This window comes from Phoca vitulina, unplaced genomic scaffold, assembly GCF_004348235.1.
Source record: "Phoca vitulina isolate PV1807 unplaced genomic scaffold, GSC_HSeal_1.0 scaffold1, whole genome shotgun sequence".
Taxonomy (NCBI): domain Eukaryota; kingdom Metazoa; phylum Chordata; class Mammalia; order Carnivora; family Phocidae; genus Phoca; species Phoca vitulina.
The window spans coordinates 70951211-70973030 of NW_022589704.1; the positions used below are offsets into that span (position 1 = coordinate 70951211).

Here is a 21820-nt window from a genome sequence, read left to right on the forward strand (position 1 = left end):
AGAAAGTTGCTAAGAGCTTTTAATTGAAATCTAGTTGAGCAATTAGTTTGAGGCATACAGCATAGTGATTCAGCAAGGCTATATATTATGCTGTGCTCACCGGCAGCGTAGCCCCTCCATCTCCATACAACGCTATTATAAGACCATTGACCGTGTTCCCTGTGCTGTACCTTTCATCCCCAGGACTTATTCATTCCATGCCTCCCTCTCCCCCTTTACCCCTGAAAGAAATCTTACAAGTCTCCCATCACAAGAAAAAGGAAAAATTCATAATTATGTGTGGTGATGCAGGTTTGTGAGACCTATTGTGATCATTTCACAGTATAGCGAAGAATTATGTTGTGCATCTGAAACTAGTATGTCAATTATGTCTCTGTTTAAAAAGGAAAAAATCTCAGGTGAAGGGCAGCCTAATGGAAAAATGGGCCAAAAATAGTAACAGTTCACAGGAAAAAAAGAAAAAATGGCTCTTAAACATATATATATATAAAAAAAGTTCTATCTTCCTCAAAATAAAGCTACCGATATACTCTAGCATTGTTCCTGAGAGACTGGTAAAAATCCAGTTTGACAACATATTCTCTTGGTGAAGCTCTTCAGGAAGAAAAAAAAAGCATTCATCAGTATAACTAGTAGGAATAAAAATGGTAGAATTCCTATGGAAGTATTGGCATATCTAACAAAATTATACTCTTTAATGCAGCAGTCCTACTTCTGGAATCTCCCCCAAAATAAGATTGTCCATTGCAACACTATTTGTAAAAGGCAAAGACTGGAAACAACCGAGATGTCCATCAATACATCCGTACAGTGGACTGCTGGGGGGGGGGGGAGGTGAGGGGAATAAAAAAAAGGGTGTAGTTAAAGCAGGTGCAAAATAATGTACAGTATGCTAGCTCTTGTGTAAGAATGTGTATGCTTTGTGTGTTTACACATACACGCTTATATTTTCAAGAAGAAACAAAAGGATAAAAATATACATAGTTACCTGTATGGGATGGGAGGGAACCTGTGCTGGACAGAGAATAGACTCCTCTGGATGTACCTTGTTTTACAGCTTTTACTTTGCAGTCACTTAAATGTTTTACAGAATTAAATCATGCAAAACAAACCGATCTAAAAATTGAGAGGATAAAAAAGGGAAGCAAATTAACACACTTATATGTCAAGTTGGTAACATAACCAAACGGAATAATTTTTTTCCAAGTGATTTTCATCAAACACAGTATTTCAGTTAGAAAACCCTAGTGGATCTATTTTTGGTGACACAAAGAGCCAGAAAGAAATCTTAAATTTCTTTCAGTCTGTTAGTAATATATTGACACTGTTAGTTTGAAACTGTTGTATGCATTGTAAATTAAAGCAAATAAATGTGTAAATGTAATCAGGAACTAAGATTTTCAGTTTAAAGAGAAAGAGCGAAGAGTAAAAAAAAAAAAAAAAAAAAGTAGTGAAGCAAAAACTCCAGTCTTTATATGTGCAAAGAATTTTGCACAAACATGTATTAACAAACCTTAGCCCGTAGCTTTTTTTTTTTTTAATTGTAAGTCCCTTTACTGTCAAGTCCTTAGTGGGATGAGTTCTATAATCTCTCGGTATCCATTTCCCTGAGTTTCCAGTATGTCAGAAAGTTTTGCTGAGGTATTCCTAAGGCTCTTTTCATCTTTAGCCATATTACTTTTCACACACAGCTAACAGCTCTAATAACGCAGTTTATCTTCACAACCACTCTCCTCTACCTGGCTTTTTCCTTTCTTCCTTTCTGCTACATCTGAATTTTGGACACAGTCCTTTGTTACAGTATTTGCGTTCAAAATTATCAGTAAAATGTTGACACTGTTCCAGGTAATTTGTGCAATCTCAGTGCATCTTGTAGGGCAGAATTTAAGGTGTTGTGGCAGAAGTATTTTAGGAGTAGTGATACAAGACCACCATTTAAATCACAATAAAGGCCTTGGCAGTGGAGTTGGTATATTCAACTCCTTTTGGTAATCCCAACCTCCCTTTCCTACACTGCAAATAATTTGTGTGTATGTGGGGTTTTTTTTAGATGGCTATTCATATGAAAAGGAAGCAATGGAAAATTGGATCAGCAAAAAGAAACGTACAAGTCCCATGACGAATCTCGTTCTTCCTTCAATGGTACTGACACCAAACAGGACTCTGAAAATGGCCATCAGCCGATGGCTAGAGACACATCAAAAATAAAATTGTTTATATTGTTTATATTCCTCAGTGATCTCATTTGAATGATTTAAAGGTAAATATTAATCATATTATTAAAAGCAAAACAGGAGAAAAGTGATTTAGCTACCTATAAAAACTTTTTCTTTAAATCGTATGGACTAAGTAACATACACCTGACTTCTTTTCTATTTTTACTATAAAAGCCTTTTTGTATTAGTGAAAGAAATCTTAACCTGTAGAAAAATAAAGTTTCACTTTGACTTAAAATTGCAGTGCTCAAATTCTTGCTCGATAAAAGGTCATATTCTCATTACAACTAAAGATCAGAATAATCAAGAACATAACATTGAAATCCTAGTTAATTAAAGCCATTAATTTGATAACTCTTTGGAATCCTTTTAAAGAGAATTTGTAGCAAAATAGTTGTTTTGTTTATGACTAAATTGAGAAAACCATTTTGAAATGTTTAATGAGCAATTTCGTTGGATTCTAAATTTGCAAGGTGGTAATGATTTTTCCCCACAGTCCAAACCTGTGTAGAAGTTAGATGGAATAAATTATCATGAATATGTCAAGTTGGCTTTGTTGAAATATAGCAGCAAACCAGCCTCCTTTTAGAGTTCAGAATTCTTAAAGTTATCATATAACATTCTAAGCTAGGGTAACTATACATTTTTACACAAGAGATTGGTGTTTAATACAATACCCTGATAAGTGTTCCCTCAGCAGAAAACTTCAAGTTCACGAAGTTGAGGTGGTAGCGACTTTCCCTACCTGTCGTAAGCTGTGTCCCGGAACGGAAGGCACATTAGAACCCAGCTGTAAGAGCAGGCAGGGCCCAAGACTCTGTTCTTACCCCCCCAAAACCCTCATTTTACTGTTCAAAAATTCAAAAACTCAGAAATGAGAGGGGAAAAGTGATGTAATTATGTATATAGTCTTTTTCTATATTTTACAAATTAACAGCTAATATGCTGTGTTCACAGAATTGTGCAAAGCCTAGCTACCACAAAAAGCTCCAAATAGCTTTTCTTTATAATTGCTGCTTTGTAAAATTTCCATCCTCCTAATGGATTACTGAATTTTATTTCCTTTGTGTACCTAGCTGGGATTTACAGTCTGATTCTACAAGAGGATTTTCTTTTTCATACCACCCATGCTTCTTACATTCAAGTGAGGACAGAAAAAAAAAAGGTTGGGAACACATTTTAGGTGTTTTTCCATTGTATTCTATAGAGAAAGTAGGTTAACACAATTTTAACAAAAGATTTTTTAAGTGACAGAGCCCACCATTGGGCCAAATATTTTTTGTTCTGATTGACAGACTTATTTTCCAAAGGAGGCAGACTGGTTTTTTACATAAAAGTTATTAAAAATCGGGGCACCTGGGTGGCTCAGTCGGTTGAGCATCTGCCTTCGGCTCAGGTCATGATCCCAGGGTCCTGGGATGGAGCCCTGCATCAGGCCCCCTGCTCGGCGGGGAGCCTGCTTCTCCCTCTCTGCTGCTCCCCCTGCTTGTACACACTGTCAAAAATAAAATCTTTAAAAAAAAAAATTAAAAATCATTGACATCATTGATAGAAAACAAAATAAAAGATGGGTTATCTTTTAAATGTGTTAAAGGCGGCAATCTTCTCTTCTACGTTTCACCATCATAGTTTCTTGTTAACCAAATGGTTGAAAACTGAGATGCCAATAATTTACTAAAGTGAAGTGCTTCTGTTTATGAATACAAATAAATCCAAAGCCTGACAACTCCTCCTCCCCCCAGACACGCAAGGAAACAAACCAAATCCAAAACCACCCCCAGGAAGGGACCCCACAAGACCCCTCCGCCATGCTCCCCAGGCCAAGCCCTTCACTGAGGATGACACGGGAGCGGTGTTGACCTGCCCGCAGCCCTGGCCTTGGCACTGACTAGTGACTTCCCAAAAAGACTTCTCTCCGGGCTAACTGGGCCAAATATCTTTACTAAGACTGTATCAAAATCCTAATGTAGTTTCTAATAAATTCCAGGAGTCCCACTGGCAGTTTCATAGCCAAAGTCATCTAACAATTCTCTGTCAGCTAAGAACACTTTTCCGTCCCACCTGGTTTTTTGTTTTTAACCCCTAAGTTTAATATAGAGCTTTAAAGAAGGACTTTACTCAGCCTTACTAATAATAGTCATACCCAGACAGGAACCTGAAGGAGTCTTAGGGGATACCCCGGCCTAAGACTCCACCTCAGGGTTTTATCACAATACAACCCAGTTTGATGTTCACCTTCATTCCCACTGCTCTGAGACAGAAATATGTGGGGATAAAGACAAATGCCTCCTTTTAACTGAAAGATTATACAAATGTGAAGAACTCTCATAATCAACACAGTGTTTGGTGTATTGCCAAAGTGTTTGAGAGTTACAGTACTAAACAGATTCTGTTGCCAGTAAAAACAGACACCAAGATTTCTGAAACAGGTAAGTACAGAATGCTCTTCCTCCTATTTCAGGCAAAAAGACTAATGTTAACCACTGAATATTCTGAGATATCACGAAGCTTTACCCTTTTTCTGAAATTATTCTTCAATGAAATTAAATATGCATCTGGTAGTATTACTATAAAAATAGACCTTTCACTATTTCCTTTAGGGTAACAAGATCACCCAGGATTAAACCAAAGCAAATCACTGTCATCAGGACAGTCTCTACTTACCCACTGTTTCATTTAATACAAAACAAATTCTATTAATATTCTTTATTCCATATGGAAAAGTACAGTAGTTGTGCAGAAACAAAACTACAAAACAAAAGAGTAAGACTTCCACAAATATTAAAGAAAACAATGAACAATAAATAAGCCATAGTACTTACAGCAGAACTCATGGAAAGCCTATAAAAATGATAAAGCTGTACAAAGTACGCTTACACACTCAGGAACAAATGCTGAAGAATGACACCAGAAGACTTCCTATTCGTACAAAACCATAATGATGCTCACAAGAACTTCAAGACAACTATTCATTTTTAAAACATTCTGTAAATATAGAACTTCCTTCTCCCCAATTCTAGAAAATAAATTTCACATCCCAACATATAAAACAACTATACTCCCACCTCTTTGAAATTAGCATTTTCACATCCTCCAATAGCACACCATTTTCATATAAAAATACCTTTAAACCAAGGTTCATTGCTGTACCTTATCTTTACAAATGAATAATACATCAGTTTGGACTTAAGTAGCACCTCAAAGGTGTTCATATAAATGAGATAAAGTGCTGTTACCTGTATACTGTTAACATGCCATAATAATACATCGTTCAGTGCAATAACCAGCATGAAGGAAGCTTACAAAGAACATGCAAATATATGATGATTAACTACTTGAAATAGTTATATTTACAAGTCTGAATACAACTTGGCTATTTAATATGTACAACATATGACTATAAAGTCATGATTGTATAATGAAACAAAAGCAACAACCAACCATACCTTAACTATCCAAATTCAATAGTGTCCTTAAAGGACCTTGGAACGCCTCTCCCAGGAGTGCCCTATCATTGTTAAAAGCAGTTTGGGAACCAGTTGAGAGCTAATTTACGTATCATAAAGACTGCCATATTCTTAGTATTTTAGCCTAAATCCAACTTTAGCCCAAAACCACCAATCGTGACTCCAAATGGCTTATACTGTTTCCAAACGTTAAAAACACCTTGAAGTGGGAATATAGTTCCAAAAAAGGTGCTATAAAAACATTTTTAATGAGAACCATAACATGGAACTAAATGTTTAATCCTCTTAAGGGAACTACTACGCAGGGAACATTACTTGGATGTTCTCGTATTTTGCTTAAAAAAAAAAACAAAAAAATCAGCTGTATAACATTTATAGTCACGCTTATGTTCAGCTAGAAACTTTTATATATTTATATATAAAAATTGGGATTTGACTCAATGGAACTGAAACCTGAAAATTCCACCTTTCCCAGAATACACCATCTGGATATTATGCCATGAGTTAGATCTATCACTAGACATTTACATTCTCTAAGAAATATTATGATTTTATCACATAGCAAAGGCTAGGAGAAAAGTGATAAAAACCAAACAATTTCATAAGAGAAGAGCATGAGTTAATGTCTTCTGGGCGGTCTTAAATGTTTAACTGAACAGGCATAACTAATTATAGTTTTTAATTCTGGTTAGCATTTTTATTTATGGTGACTCCTAGCTATTTATCAAAGAAATTTTATCCCACATTTTAAATATATCAAGGGCATCTGAATCACCCCCAAGGAAAAAAGAAAAAAATACATGGCTAACAGGTAATTTGTCTCATGAAAAACCTTTTAATTACCACCAGAAGCCAGCACACTGTTTGCCCAATCCCACATACGGTTCTCTCTTAAGGCTCACACGTTTGACTCTATGAATGACCGCTTCGGTTTTGCTGAAGGAAGGTGACTCCTGTGGGCTTCGCTGCTGGCGTGAGGCCCCTGTTTAGAGATACTTTCCTGATACAGATGAGAAACAGTCTTAGCGATCCTGTTATCCTGACAGTGGACTGGAATCTGGCATTTCTTCTCCTCGAGCTCCTTCCCCTGTGCCGCACTGTGGACACTTCCCGCCAGGGTAGGAACAGAGCAGGTTTTGGCCTGGCTGGTATGCCCTCCTGCTTGTTTGAGAGGGGGCTTCTCCGAGTTCAAGGGCTGCAGGCCAGCTGCAGAAGACGCGTTTGTCAGGAGCCCCTCCGGCATCTGACAGTGCCAGGTACGGCTTGGAGGGTTGATCTGCTGCTGGAACCTGGCAGTCTTATCCATGATGCCCATGAATGGAGTACTGCGCGGCCTGTGCTCAGCTGTCCCGCCCGGAACCGGGTTAACAACCTTGTCTTTGATGCGAACGTCCGGTCCCTGGACCTTGAAGCCATCGGAAAAACTGCTGCTCGAAGTCAAACTACTGGTTGAGCTTGACATCTTGATGCTGCCAGACGGAGAACCAGAAGAGCCCGAGCTGGCAAGGGAAGCTGGGTGTCGCACGTCGCTGCAGCTCGCTGGCCCAGCCTGGTTTAAAGGAGCGACGTCCACAGCGATGGCGGCATGAGACAGAAGCCTCTCTGCGGTTTTTATCTTGCTTGGTAAGGGACAGGCAGCGCCACCGTCGCTGTGCTGCAGCTGGACGCCGTGGCTGGGGCCCAGCCGCTCTCCGAAATGGCCAGAACCGGCTCCCACAGTCGAAGTACCTGTTCCGTCCAAACGCGGGATTCGGCCCCCGGCGGGAGCGGCCGCCGTCCCCCCGGGAGGAGGCCTCGGGGGAGCAGTCTGGGCAGAGACCTGCATTTTCGGGCCGCCGCCTCGCGCGCCTGGCTGCGCGGGCCCCAGATGTTGGCTGGTCTTCACGATCTGCGCCTGCCGGGTGGGCTGCAGCACCAGCCCCGGCGGAACCACGGCCTCCCTCAGGCCCTTACCGACCCCCGGCCTGTTCTGCGGGGACGCCGGCCCGGCCGTGGACTGTAAGCCTTCCTGAAGGTTTCGGATGTACGGAGAGGGGACGCATGCGGAGGGCTGAGGCCTGGGCGTCGGGGAAATGGACTCCTCCTGCGAGGAAGTGTCTTCGTCTTCGGCCTCCTCAAGATGGAAGTGGTCGTTCAAGCCAGCGGTCGGGGCGTCCTCCTCGTTATCCGAGTCGTTGGGCGCGGCTGGCGGCGGGCACTGCTGTTTTTGCTGTTGGCTCCTCTGCAGTTGCTTGCACTCCTCCTCCACACGGGCCAGGAGCCTCCTGATTTCCTGATTGGTGGGACAGAGCTTCACAGCTTCCCGCAGGTCAGCCCGGGCCGCCGCAAACTGCCTTTATGTCAGAACAGAAGGCGGAGTTACAAGCCGTGTAGGCACGCGCTCGGGACGTCGCTGTGCGTAAGAGCTCTGCTAGCAAGAGCGGGAAGGCGGCCGAGGGCGTCTGCAACACTGGCGGGGGTGGGCAGGGCCCGGTCCGCACTGGCTTAGAGCTACCGGGCGGCGCGGGAGCGAATCCCGGCCCACGCCTGCGCCGCCGTGCCCGGGCCCCGCTGTCTCTGCACACCCCGCCGGGCCGGGAGTGGGAACCGGCATAAGGCAGTGGGTGTCGGAATCCTCCTTCGCCACCGCCTCTCACCGCGTCCATCTCTAACCCAAATGTCTTCCAGGCCTCTCCTCCCTTCCCCCACCTGCCTGCTCTCGTGTCTCTAGCTGGCAGCTTCCCTGCGAGCACAGACTGATCGAGGCATTCTGTGTGGCAGCGAGTGGCAGCTGGGGCGCAGGGCAGGAACGGTTACCGGGATGTCAAGAGAAAACAAAAGTCTAGCCATTGCTAAGAATACCCGCTGCTGTGCCCCTTGGAAGCTAGGGATGAGAGGCATTTGAGTAATGCCTGTGAGTCCGCAACCCCCAAAGTCAACCAGCAGCTGTGACAGCGCAGAGACCCAAGAAGGCTTCTCTAGTCACAGACCGACCCCCAGACAGTACCTGCTATTTCTCTTCGCTCTTGCCCTGGCATAAAAGGCTTCATAGGACTTTGGTTTCAATTCGAGAGCCTTGGAAGCAAATTCTTCTGCCATGCCAAAGTCCTAGTGTCAACATTTAAATACATGAGTCAAGAGAAGCACTGAGACAGGATTACAAGCAGCTTCTTACTAGGAGTTTTGCTCTACAGGTTGGCAGAGAATTGGGACAGCTGGGGAGGTAAAGGGCAAGGGAAGTTTTAGTTCTCTTGTTTTAAAGTAGGGAGACAGTTAAAGCTTATTAATATCTTAAGAGAAGAGTTCAGTAGAGAAACAAAAATTGGTGATTCCGGACTGAGAGAAGAGCGGTAGAAGCCGTGCATCAGCAGGCAAGAGTGGATGGAAGCCAAGCAGCTGGTGGGGGGCCTCAGAGAGGGGCAGAGACGCGGCCCACTGGAACAGCTCGGCGCCCCCGACGCGGGGGGGGGGGGGGGCACAGAAGTGAGCAGGTCAATGGATTTGATGGTGAGAAGATGAAGTTTAAAAAAAAAAAAGTAAGAGAAATAAGTACTGAAACAAGTCTATGAGTTACTAGTTACAAATTAACTATGAAGTAACTCCTACCAATTACAAGTTAACCAGTTACTGGTATACCCTCTGGGCAAACACAATAACCACTAGGCAGACTGGAATATACCCATATTCAACTCAATGGTACCCTTTCCTTCTGCGTCTGGGAAGGGCCGCCCATGACAACGTTGGCAGCACCCAGTCGGGAAGGGACGGAGCGGCAGTCTGCTCGCCCTCATTGCTGAGGCAGAGGACAGTGCCCTCCAATGCGCTGTCTCAGGACCTGGAGAGGCGGGGCGGGACAGTGACCACATGACAACCACCCAAGAGAAGCAGCTCCCCACACGCCAAGTTCATAGAGATGCGCAAACAAATCACACAGCAGACCCCCTGACTTGGTCTGTGCAGGGCTGGCCTTCAGCACGAGCCAACACTCTACTACTAAGAGAGTAGACCAAGGGCCCACAGCTTACATTTGTTTTTCTTCGGCAGCGAGACAAATTGAGATAGAGGGAAACTCTTAGTTCATTGAATGGCCTCATGTCCTCTCCGAATCCTTCTCGGGGAAACTTCCTTAAGGCGTACTGGTACCTCTGGGCTGCCTCTTTCATCTTCCCTTTCTAGGAATCAAAAAGCACAGAAATTGATCCTTTTCCAGATGCTCCAAGATGAATAGGCTCCCACAACCTGAAGACCCTGGCGAGGTTCTCCCTCCACCACCGAAACCATCAGAGCACATGCGAGGCTCCGGCTGGTATGAACCGGCCTCGCTGTCCTCAGCCTTCTGCAGCCTCCGGCTCCGCGCAGTAAGACAGAAACTGGTTTTCTAGGAAGTGGTCTGTACGTTGCCAAATTGATAACTATCAATCTTAAAACATCAGATTATCCTGTTATATATTTTTATTATTATTATTGAGAGAGAGAGAGCACCACACACACGGGTTGGGGGGAGGGGCAGGGGGAGAGGGAGAGAATCTTAAGCAGGCTCCACGCCCAGCTCAATGTGGGTGGATCTCAAGAGCCTGAGATCATGACCTGAGCCGAAATCAAGAGTCGGACACTTACCCGACTGAGCCACCCAGGTGCCCCTCCATTACATATTTTTGAAAACCAGCTCAGAAATGATCCCTCATCCACAGATGTTTTAATGCTAAGTGTAACAGAAATCAGATGAAGAAATGATGTGGTTCTCAAGGCAAGTACAGTCTTGTGGTGAAGCCTAGAGCTTGCTGTAGAATCATAATTTCTCTTTGAAGAGGAACTAAAGTGTGGGCTTTAAAAATCGAACAGCGCTGCACGTCATTTCCAAGGCTAAAGAAATCCATTTGCTCAGTCACGGCGCAGCAGGTATGAAGGCTGTTGAAAATGGCTTGATATTTCTAACATAATCGCCTACCAAAATTCATATTAAAACCACTTCAAAGCCGCAACAACACACACTCTGAACTCCATTTCAAAAGGATTCCGAGCCAGGAACCCTGCTGGGTCGTGCTAGATGCCTACTTATTTGTCGTTATTAAAAAAGGAAAAGGGAAAAACTAAATGTAGCCCGTGCAGCAGCCTCATGATAAAAGGATTAAAATGGTCATAATGCAGTTTTTTTTGTTTGTTTCCAAAACATTTAATTCTGTCTAATCACAGACCTGGAAAGAGCAGCGATCCACATAAATGGCCTAAAGCATCTATCTAAGCCAGGGGTGGGCCAACTACAGCTTCCGGGCCAAATCTGGCCTACCACCCATTTTTACAAATACCGTCTGCCTGGGACACGGCCACGCCCATTTGCTCGTGTGTCACCTGCTGCTGCTTTTGTGCCACCGCAGAGAAGCTGGGGAGCCGTGACAGAGACCACACGGCGAAGCCTAACATATTTACCGTCTGGCCCTTCACAGGAGGAGTCTGCTGACCTCCGGTCTAAGCTGAGGTCTTATTTTAGAAATTTTACTTTAAATTTTATTTAGAATTTTTACTTTTAAATTGCTAGTCTTTACATTTCCATTTCTAAGGGATAACGGGGAAAAAACTGAGTCAGTCTCCTGAGTAACAGAGTATTCTATACATACACCTTGACTATCTTAAGTAAAAATATCTCTAGAAACCATTTCAAGTGGCAGAAGCTTACAGATATTAAAACTAAGATAATAAAGTCTTAGGAGACTTAATGATCCTCTTCTTCTGAAATGTCCCCGAGTGTCCCTTTCCCGTGTGTGTCACGACACGGTGTACTCAGGAATCTCCTGCCTGAAGCGCCTCTGCCTTCACGCCAAGGCTTCAGGCCCTAAGTCACAGCCGCGAGGACTGCTTCCGGCGTAACGGAGACGGGCCTTCTGCCTCCAAGGCCCCGCTGTTAAGGCCCGCAAGCCTGGGCCCGGGGCCCCGCAGCGTCTCCCAGCCTGGCCGCCGGTGTGACGCGCGCTGGCACAGTCCCGTCCACGCCAGGCTGGGAGGCTGCTCGTGGGCTGTCACATCCCAGAAAAGGGCGATAGCACTTACTTTGTACATCATGTTTCCTTCCTCCATCAATTTCTGTAAAAGTATAATCAAGATATCAGGTTTGGAAGTAGCCATCGCCCAGGCAGCATTTCCTGCAAAACAAAGACGGCATTCAGAGGCACGTCAGTGCTCAGGGAGGAAAGGAGGTCACGGCTTCTGGGGCCGCGCTGCAGCGAAAGTCACAGGCAGCAGCACGGCGTGTCTGGCAGCTTCCAGACAACGGGAGAATGAAGGGGACACGGGCTGGCCCCCGGGGAGCAGGTTTCCCTTTGAATCGACCTCACGCTGAGCGAAGCACCTGGGAGGGAGGCTGTCCCAGGTGCACCTGTTACTCGGATGAAAACAGAGTGCTGGGAAACCGAGGCATCAGGGCGGCCGTGCCCAACCACCCCCCTCCACCCCCCCTTCCAGTGGGGAATTTGGGGAAAATCAATTAAACACGGCTTCCGAATAATCTCCTTCGCTTCCTGCAGGGCGCACGTCGGCTGGCGAGTGAAGGCCTGCGTTCTCAGCAGCCTCAGCACTGTGCCCGCCCAGGCAGGCCGGCTGCGGCCCCGCCGCCCTCTCCCCAGGCCCATGGCCCCGTGGCCCCCAGCCCCACTCCTGAGCACATGCAGGGGAGGCAGCTTACGGAAGAGCAGGGTCGGGAGCCACGCCGCTCGGCCTCAAGCACGGACTCTGCCGAGCACTACGACCTGAGGGAAGCTATTTGCCCCCGCTGGGCCTTGGTTTCCTCCTCTGCAACACGATGGGGTTATCACTACCTACTTCGAGGGTAGGTGAGGATGAAAGAAGCTAAAACTAGAAACTGCTCAGAATAATTCCAGAGATGGCGGACTGCTTAATAACATCAGCTAACCTTCTCATCTTCGCCAGAGTCGCCTCCTCACGGCCGCCGCTGGTCAAAGGTCTGGCAGACTAAACTACAAGAGCCCTGTTCCGGCTGCCCCGCACCCACACATTCTGAGTGGCGGGTCATGTTCCGGCCAGCCACACGGAAGAGGCTCTCCCTACTGAGGCCCCTCGGCCCCTTAAGTGTCCTCAGGTGATCCCCCCCATCCTGTTTCCCGTTTCCTGTGACCTTTCCTTCACAGAAACTGCTGCGGCTTACCTGACGGACGACGACAACTCCAAAACAGCGGTTCTCAAACGCAGCTGCTCAGCAGAGCACCTGTGAGCTTTCTTAACCACGATGCCCGGCCTCCCTCCCAGAGGTGAATGGAACGGCTCCCCACCATGGCTCCTGGGCATCCCTAACGCCCTCAATTCTAGACTGTTCTTCAACACTGGTTGCTGCTCTCTACCCACACAGCAGTGATAACGTTATGAGCTACTGAAGCATTTTGGATAACTGTGATTAAATGAGCCTTATAGAGGAAGGAAAAAAATCTCTAAGCACCTGACATCTTACTTTTTAATCTGGGAGCAGGGAAATCTTTACGGTCCCTGACATACTCTAGAATCTGAAGCTCACCTCCCTCCCCTGCTGCTGAAACGAGGTGTTTACTGACCTAATTTGGCTCCTTTTCTCAGTAGTGTAACCACTACGGATGTGTTTCGACAACCAATGGCTCTGTCCAAGGGGCGCATGCCACTGTGGTCCACGTGCTCGATCACGGCTCCCTTGTCAACCAGATACAGCACCTGTGGCGGGAAAGACAGAGCTCTGAGGGGTGGTCGGTGGCAAGAGCGCTGCACCCCACCCACCCCTGCCTCCTGGGGAGCAGATGGCAGTCTTAGCTTTACTGTGATCTTCCCTACCTCTGGCCATTAAGGATCCTTATGGAAATGAAGCGGACGGGAAACAGAGGAGCTGCCGTCCATGGCTAAAACCCAGTCTGCTATCAGCAACGAGGAAGGCAGGTGAACATTCCCAGGGAGGGACATGTTACGTGCATGCACCCATACACCGCAGAGGAGTACGTGCACGTCCACTTCCCCTGCCACAGAGATGGCCACAGTCCTCTTTTCATCTCTGATTTCTTAGGAGGCAGACGTCTGCAACAGCTCCAATGTGCTGGCAGCCTACAGCAATGGGTACCTCAGAAACACTCAGATCCACACTGCCTGGGGACAGCAAGCTGGAGAAGCGTGAGGTCAAATAAACCCAATTACAACTCACTTTAAGGCTTAGGAAAGAGACTCAAATATTGGGAATGTAAAGGCTCAAGTTTTGAGAGCATGGTACCTAGATGGATGTGGCATGACAGCAGTCACTTGGACATGAAGAGAGCACAGAGAAAAAAACCACTTTGGCTACTCAAAGTGTTCTACTCACTAGAAATCTGTAGCCAGCTTAGATTTTCATGTGAATCTGATAGTCTACCAGCTGCTCAAAATGACACTGGATTAATTTCCATAATATATAAAGAGCTTCTACAACTCAACAACAAAAAACCCAAATAATCCAATTTTAAAACAGGCAAAGGACATGAATAGACATTTCTCTAAAGAGGATATACAAATGGCCACCGAGCGTATGAGAAGATGCTCAACATCACTAATCATTGGGGAAATGCAAATGAAAACCACAAGCTATCACCTCATACCATTAGGATGGCTGCTATTAAAAGAAAAAGAAAGAAAACAGAAAATTTTAAGTGTTGGAGAGGATGTGAAGAAACAGGAGCCTTTGTGTATTGTGGATGGGAATGTAAACTGGTGTGATCACTCTAGACGGTATGGAGTTTCCTCAAAAAATTAAAAACAGAACTATCGTTGGATCCAGCCATCCCACTTTTGGGTACATATCGCAAAGAACACAGATAGATCTGGAAGAATTTACAGGATCTTGAAGAAATATTTGCACGCAGCCAAGAGCTGGAAGCAACCCAAGTGTTCATGGACAGATGAACTGATTAACACAATGTGGCAGAGCCACATGATGGAATGTTATTCAGCCTTAAAAAGGAAGGAAATCCTGTTACAGGCTACAACATGGATGAACCCTGAAGACACGATGCTTAGTGAAAGAAGCCGGTCACTAAAGGACAACTATTCTAGGACTCCGCGTAGATGAGGTACTAGAGTAGTCAATTCACGGAGACAAAAGCAGAATGGTGGCTGCCCAGGGCTACAGGAGGAGAGAACCGAGGCCTTGCCGAGTGAGTACAGAGTTTTAGGGTTACGGGGTAAAGTGTGGATGTTAGAGGTACAGTCATGTGAAGTGTATGTAACACTACTGAACTCTTCGCTTAGAAATGGTTAAGATGGTAAATTTTATGTTGTGGGTTTTTAAATTACAATTAAAAAAAATTACACTAGAATGCTAAGCTCCTTCATGCTTCCCTAATATACTGATAAACTAGGATTTGGTAAGGTGACATAAGCTGAAACATAAAAGTACGGATATGGGAAGTGTAGTTACACAGCTGTTTTTGAAAATCGACATTAAGTACAATTTACACCGTCCAGGAAATCAAGACCGTTGAACGCCAACATCACTGCCTCCTAAAAGCATCAAGGCAAGACGTGCAGAGTGAGGACAGCTTCTGTTCCAAGCTCCTTTGCTTCCAGCAAACCAGGATCTGTCTCTCTGGCTAATCTGCACATGAGACATATTTAATTCTTCAAAAGTGGTAACTCTCAAGGAGCCAAACATTCCTTTAACACCTGCTCAGTGCCTGGGATGCGGAACCTGACAAAGACATGGTTTCTGCCCTGAAAGACATTTTGCAGTTCTTAGCTTACTAATGTTTTGTCCTTTCTTATCTCCGTTAGACTTAGGCATCTGGCAAAGAGATTAAAAGATAATGCCCTAAGAATTTTATATTATTTCTAGACAATGGCACACCCATTTAAAAACAAACCAGATAGTTATCTGATTAGTAATTTCTCATATACATAAAAAAGCAATTTTGAAATGCTCTGTACAGGAATTCTATTTATATGGGTTACTAAGAAGAAAATAAAACTACATATGCATGTGTGTATACATATTCAATTATGCGTCTGCTGAAGACGCAGTTTGTAATTGTGTATTTTGAAGGTTTTAAGAGTCTATTAAAATCTTTACTCAAGTTCTGGAACAGACTGCATGTCACAGAATAAAAGTGAAAACTACCCCACAGCACGCCCGTACATGCTGACCACACGCAGACACGGCCTCCCACACACTCAGGGAATGGTTCGACTCTGGGAACGGGTTTCTCCGCGGCGCGGGCCCAGGTGCAGGTGGACAGCGCGACCACCTGCGGGTACGTACGGTCTCTGCGTCACCATAGAAGGCGGCCAGGTCCAAGGGAGTGCGGCCATTCTTGTCCGTCTGGTCTATCTCGGCTCCTTCCTCAACCAGAAACTGGACCACTGCTCTGTGACCTTTCAGACAAGCCCAGCTTAATGCCGACAGACCCTCTTTGTCCAGAGAAGAAAGGGCAGCACCTGCAAGAACAGCGCATTCAAAGAACATGAACTCGGTAAGACAGAGCCCAGAAGCAAACGGATTCACATCTGCAAACACCTGCGCTCATGCGCAGCAATCAAGCCTCTGACATCTGAAGCTGGCAAACTGATCACCGCAGTTGAAGCCGAGTAATGGGTATGGTATGACATGCACTGCCCATTCTTTCTACTTATGTGTAAATCAGAAAATGCCCGTAACAAAAAGACTTCTCAAACTTGAATCAGAAAGTACTGTCAGCGGGCCTGCCAAAACTCTTTGCTTTGTCCTTCCGAAAGAAACCTCCGCGGGGGCTCCCACGCTGCTACCTTTGGAAAGGAGAAATTCCACGGTGCTCAAGTGTCCTTCACAAGCGGCCACCATGAGGGGCGTCCGGCCCTGCTTGTCACTTAGGCTCACATCACAGCCGCGGTCCAAAAGCAATCTAACAATCTGAAAGAAACACTTGGAATTACAATCGCCCTGCTCCACTTCAGATCTTGTGCTCTCTACCCAGGCAGATTTTTCTACACTTAAAAGTAGCAAAGGATTCTCTTCTTCAAATGCCTAAGTTGTGTGATTTGTAAGGCCTGTGAAATCTTTCCATTGGATTCCTTTGAACAGAATCTTCTTGCAAATATATACTCTTTTTTTTGACACGCCCAATTCATTATTATACCTATAAAACATGCACGGGGTGCCTGGGTGGCTCTGTCCGTTAAGCGTCTGCCCTCGACTCGGGTCATGATCCCAGGGTCCTGGGATCGAGCTCCACATTGGGCTCCCTGCTCTGCAATAAGCCTGCTTCTCCCTCTCCCACTCCCCCTGCTTGTGTTCCCTCTCTCACTGTCTCTGTCAAATAAATGAATAAAATCTTTTAAAAAATAAAAAATAATAAAATAAAACACGCACATACAAGGCATAAACAGTAACGTGGAGAAGGGGAGATACCAATTGCAATCAGGCAATGACCAGACAGCCACAACAGAGCATATGGGAGAACTAAAGGAGAGGACAAAGGTTATGGGTCCCATGGTGGGGCTGCAGCTACACTTTGGTAGGAGGACACAGACTGCAGGAAAGCGTTCACCCACCACACCCCCAAGCAATCTGCTTTTCTAAGCCTCGGGGGCTTAGTGGATGGTTTGACCTTCACAGCAGGCAATTTTTAGCAAAGCTTCCTGGAAGAGATTCCCAGCCTCAGAACTGTGCCTTCAACCAGTGCATGGTGATAAGGCTGGGGAACAAAAACAAAAAACCAGAGAGGCTTCTCTTAACAACTACCATCCCAGCGGGAGGGCCTTTATATAGGGGGTGGGCCAGAGTCTCCCTCCCTCTGGCCCAGTATTTGTTATATGGCCACAACAACAAAAGGTGGCATATTCCCAATGCTTCCCTGTTCCTGATACACTGATATATGCTTTCCAAACCTCCCCACGATTTAGGAAGACTGAGACCCAGAGAGAGAGGATTAGTTAGGGCAGCACAGAGAAGTTGTGAGGATAACAGGGAGCAGATGGTACAAGTCCAGCTCTTGGAAATGGAACTGAAAAGCCAAAATCTTGGTGGGGAGCACTTGCAGTTCCTAACAAGGGGACTAGCAAGAAGGAGTGACACGATTCCATGATGTAAATTTGGATCTAGAAAATTCTTCCTATAATGGACATGGTAAGATCCATCTGTTTGTTTGCAGCTTGTGTGTAACCTGATGCCAGGCATGGGGTTGGTCCATGGCCGCTGCTTCCAAAATGAATAAACGACCGAACTGCTGTTCTCGAGGATCCGCTGCTCCCTTGAATTAAGGTAACAACAGGTCACTCCTAGTAAAAGAAACCAGCCTGATGGGGCAACCGGGTGGCACAGTCGGTTAAGGGGTTTTGGTTCAGGTCATGATCTCGGGGTCCTGGGATCGAACCCCACATCGAGCTCTGCGCTCAGCAGCAGGGAGTCTGCTTGAGATTCTCTCTCCTCCCTCTGCCCCTCATGCTTGTGTTCTCTAATAAATAAATAAATCTTAAAAAGAAAAGAAAAGAAAGAAACCAGCCTAAATCACAGTGCTGGACCAGAGAGAAAATGTTTCCTTTTCTAAACAGCACAACAAAACCACTTGTCTTCCAAGTGTGTTGGACGAATGGGTGACACCATCACGAAAACAGCTGTGTCACAGCAAGTCTTCTGTTATGGTAACAGGGTGCACCCACTCCCCATTCCCTCACTGGGTCTCCCCTGCCCCAGGCTAGCTCCTGGTTACCAGCCTACAAGGGCGGACTGTGCTTGCCTGTCAAACGTTTGTGGTTATTGAGGAGAACTGACAGCACAAGCAGAAGCCAAGTACGTGAAAAAGACAGGGCTCAGCGGAGCCGCACGTGGCCCCAGGGGAGAGATGGGCCACAGGGAACTCCACCCCACCCGTGGCTTCTGCAGCCTTCGCGGGCCCACCAGGTACCTGCCAATGGCCCTGGCGTGCTGCACAGAACAAAGGTGGGACCCCTCTCCTGTTAGTCCGAGACACCGCAGCTCCGTGTTCCAGCAGCAGCTCGCAGACCTCCAGCTTGCCTCTTCCTGCAGCGGCAGTCAGGGCTAGAGGAGGGTCAGAGGGGAGGGGGAGTCTGTCAGTGTGCGGGGGAAAAGCGGCCACGAGGCCTCGCATCACCCTCCCACCGACAGGAAGGCGCCTATGCGTCCTCCCCTGCCCCCCTGAACCCGGCTGGGCTCTGTGATAGCTTTGACCAACAGAACACAGAAGAAAGGACGACATGCCAGTGTCTGGGCCAGGTCCTGAGATGGGCAACGTCTGCTCCTCCTCGGAACACTCATTCTCGGAACCCAGCCGACACGGTGGGAGGAAGCCTGAGCAGCCCTGCGGTGACACCCACAGGGAGAGGAATCCAGGCCTGTGGGTGGTTGACAGTCCCAGGAGACGGCCAGCAACAATCCGGCAAGCATGTGCGTGCGCTGTCCTGGTAATGGATCCCCAGAGTCTAGCCACACCAGGTAAAGCAGGCGAGCAGACGTGAGCCATCCCTACCAAGCCCAGCCCACACTGTAGGTTCAGGAGCCACTAGACTTTTGTTTTATTGTTTTATTTTGCTTTTTAGGGTTTTTGTTTGTTTTCTCCCCACAGCAAGAGATACCCAGAATACGGTGCAACACACACACAGAGATCAGTATTTTATCCAGTTCAGCCTCTTCCCTTAAAGGCATAAATTTCAATCAACAAGGACTAGTAATTACTGAGCGAGTCAAGGGCATATCAAGTCGCTCCTGTCTTTATGGAGCTGAGAATCTCTGTAACCAGCCAAGATGCTGGATTAAGAATGTTAAGAAAGCAAGAAAAGGGGATCAGATTGTAGGGGGTCTTGAGTGCTCAGGCGAACAGCCCAGGGAGAATCTGAGCAGTGAGTGGCCTGCTGGTAGCAGTGGTGTTCGGGGGAGGTCAGCCAAGGATAAAACAAAAACAGTATGGAAGGAAAGAGAATACATTGAAAAGGTTCTCATGAGGCCCCACATCAGTGACTGTGCCCCCTCACCCCCCAGGTCGTGATTCCTGACGGGGCGTGGTAAAAAGAGGGGTTCAGTTAGAAGAGGGTCCTCTGCTCTGCCTCGTGAATCATCGTCTAGAGGAGAGGACAGTCGTCGATTCTGGGGATAATCCCAGGCCAGGACGACAAGCTTCAGTGAGGGAAGGACAGGAAGGGGCTGTGGTGGGACAGTGAGGCCGCAGGAGGGAGCATCTACAAGAGGAAGGAGAGGCTCTATTCCTGCTGCCGGCCTGGGACAACTCTGTTTTTAAATACAGCCTCACACGGACACATTTCCAGCTTCCAGAATAGATCAAGTGTTCCTACAAATCAGTAAGACATCTCAGGATGAAAATCAGGAAAACACGGGACTAGGCCCTTTGCAAAAGGTAAAGTCCAAATGCCAATGAACTCATGAGAAGTACCCAGCCTCAGAAGCAATCCAACTAATCGAGAAATGGATACACTCTCACACCGCTGGTTGAAGACCTACCTATTCCATCACACAGCAGCCCCACTTGGAGACACGTGCCTGGGGACGCTCCGTTAGCATACTGAGGGACGTCCTCAGAGCAGCCGCAAACTGGAAGCCACCGCATGGCTGTCAGTGGTGGGATGCATCGACAAATGACGGTCCAGTTCACCAGGGGAACACCACACAGCAACGACAAACGATATGCAGTTGAAGGCACACAATGCATTGGCCAGTCTTACCAGCTTGTTGCAGTTCAAAGAAACAACACGCAAAAGAACACGCAGGGTGACATGGTCCTACGGCGCGCAGAAACAGAGCCCCACCACAGTAGTGCACTCCCTTTCAGAGGGCGTGTGGGTGGCTCAGCTGTGGACCCCAGGGTCTGTGCCCTGCTCTCCTGGGCCCACGGGAGTCAAGCCTAGGGGAGCCAAGTGCTCACAAGCCCTGCCTTCCACACGCACATCTCCGTCCCTCTGTCCTCCTCAGACCCCGCTCAGGACAGCCAGCCAGCCTGGCCACAGTTCAAGCCCCAGGTGCCACACACGCCCCAGGATGTAAACCTGACGTCTGGGCCTGCTTTCCCTGTGACAAAAAGCAGTTCCTCCGAGAAACAAAGACGTCCCCTCGGGCCGTCCCCGGGGACATAGTGCAGCGGGCCAGTGACTTCACCTCTTCACACAGAGGTGCTCCGCGCCCGTCCCAGGGACCTCACACGCCGGGGAAGTGAGGAAGGCGGCAGGACTCGTGAGCAAATGTGCCAGGCTGTCCTACCCTCAGGGCCCTGAGGATGTGAAGGTCAGGCTGAGGAAGATGGTGGGGAGAGCAAGCCCTGGCTCTCCTTCCAAACGGGAGTGAGCCCTCACCTCGCTCCTGGCCCAAGTCCCTGAGGCAGGGAATGCGTCACCAGAACAGCTTGTCACTGGGCCATCTCAATAATGCTTTCCTGTCACTGGCCAGAGAATTCCTTACGACTACAAAAAGAGCCACATTTAACAACAGCTGCCGTCTGTATCGCTGACTTTCTCAGGATGGAGATGGGAGTGGAAGGTACCGCGCGGTCTCGAATGCTGGTGCCATCCCTACGTGTGTTACACAAAGAGGCTCACTGCCACTCAACATACAGCGAAACTTGTAAGTAAATTACCAACAAACACCAGAACAGAACAGTACTTAAATCAGTTTTATATGCTAACGTACAGGGGTAGAGCTGGGGGTTCCCATACGCAGAATGTTTGAAAACCAGTGGCGGAGGTGATCCTGTCTGTATTACGCAGTCTAAGCTAGTGGGTCCTGGGCCCGGCGGTCCCAGGCACACCTGGCACAGTCCGTTCCTGCCGTGACGTTAGTGTTAATGACTGCTTAAGAACACGAGCACGTGTTTACGTGGGTCACCTGGAGGGATTGGACACGATCTGGACAACGAGCCACCCCCTGGACCCCCTGCTCCTCCTCACCCCTCCTCTGGCTGCAGCGGCCCACAGCAGGAACAGCACGAACGAATGAACCCGCACGCACGCCCCAGGCGGGGCCACGGCCGGGGAAGGAGCACACTCGGGGCCCTGGTGCTGGAGGAGGTCCGAAGCAGCGCACTCACAGGCCGTTATCTTGTATTTGGTTAACAAGCTCCACCCCTATTGTAAACGGGGCCTTTGGGTCGGGATGTCTGGCGCCGCTGCTACTGAATCTTTGCGACAGCAGCAGGGCAGACATGACAGCCCGGCACTAGAAACAGGGCCGCG

The 21820-nt window shown here is 47.1% G+C and overlaps 2 protein-coding genes across 10 annotated transcripts in view; one reads left to right on the forward strand and one right to left on the reverse strand.

The window, feature by feature from the left end:
* WDSUB1 (WD repeat, sterile alpha motif and U-box domain containing 1) overlaps nucleotides 1-3532 on the forward strand; it is a 55615-nt gene extending 52083 nt beyond the window's left edge. For all 4 annotated transcript variants that reach the window (XM_032409946.1, XM_032409955.1, XM_032409965.1 and 1 more), the window contains one exon: nucleotides 2051-3532. In XM_032409946.1, the coding sequence (XP_032265837.1) occupies nucleotides 2051-2208 (158 nt within the window). In that variant the 3' untranslated portion in view covers nucleotides 2209-3532. The remainder of the gene's footprint in view (nucleotides 1-2050) is intronic.
* Nucleotides 3533-4722: 1190 nt separating this feature from the next.
* Nucleotides 4723-21820, reverse strand: part of TANC1 (tetratricopeptide repeat, ankyrin repeat and coiled-coil containing 1) — a 229918-nt gene continuing 212820 nt past the window's right edge. For all 6 annotated transcript variants that reach the window (XM_032410013.1, XM_032409996.1, XM_032410005.1 and 3 more), the window contains 8 exons: nucleotides 18532-18665; nucleotides 16415-16538; nucleotides 15912-16087; nucleotides 13219-13351; nucleotides 11708-11799; nucleotides 9688-9834; nucleotides 8670-8770; nucleotides 4723-8016 (listed from right to left, as the gene is read on the reverse strand). In XM_032410013.1, coding sequence (XP_032265904.1) covers nucleotides 6582-8016; nucleotides 8670-8770; nucleotides 9688-9834; nucleotides 11708-11799; nucleotides 13219-13351; nucleotides 15912-16087; nucleotides 16415-16538; nucleotides 18532-18665 — 2342 coding nt within the window. In that variant the 3' untranslated portion in view covers nucleotides 4723-6581. The remainder of the gene's footprint in view (nucleotides 8017-8669; nucleotides 8771-9687; nucleotides 9835-11707; nucleotides 11800-13218; nucleotides 13352-15911; nucleotides 16088-16414; nucleotides 16539-18531; nucleotides 18666-21820) is intronic.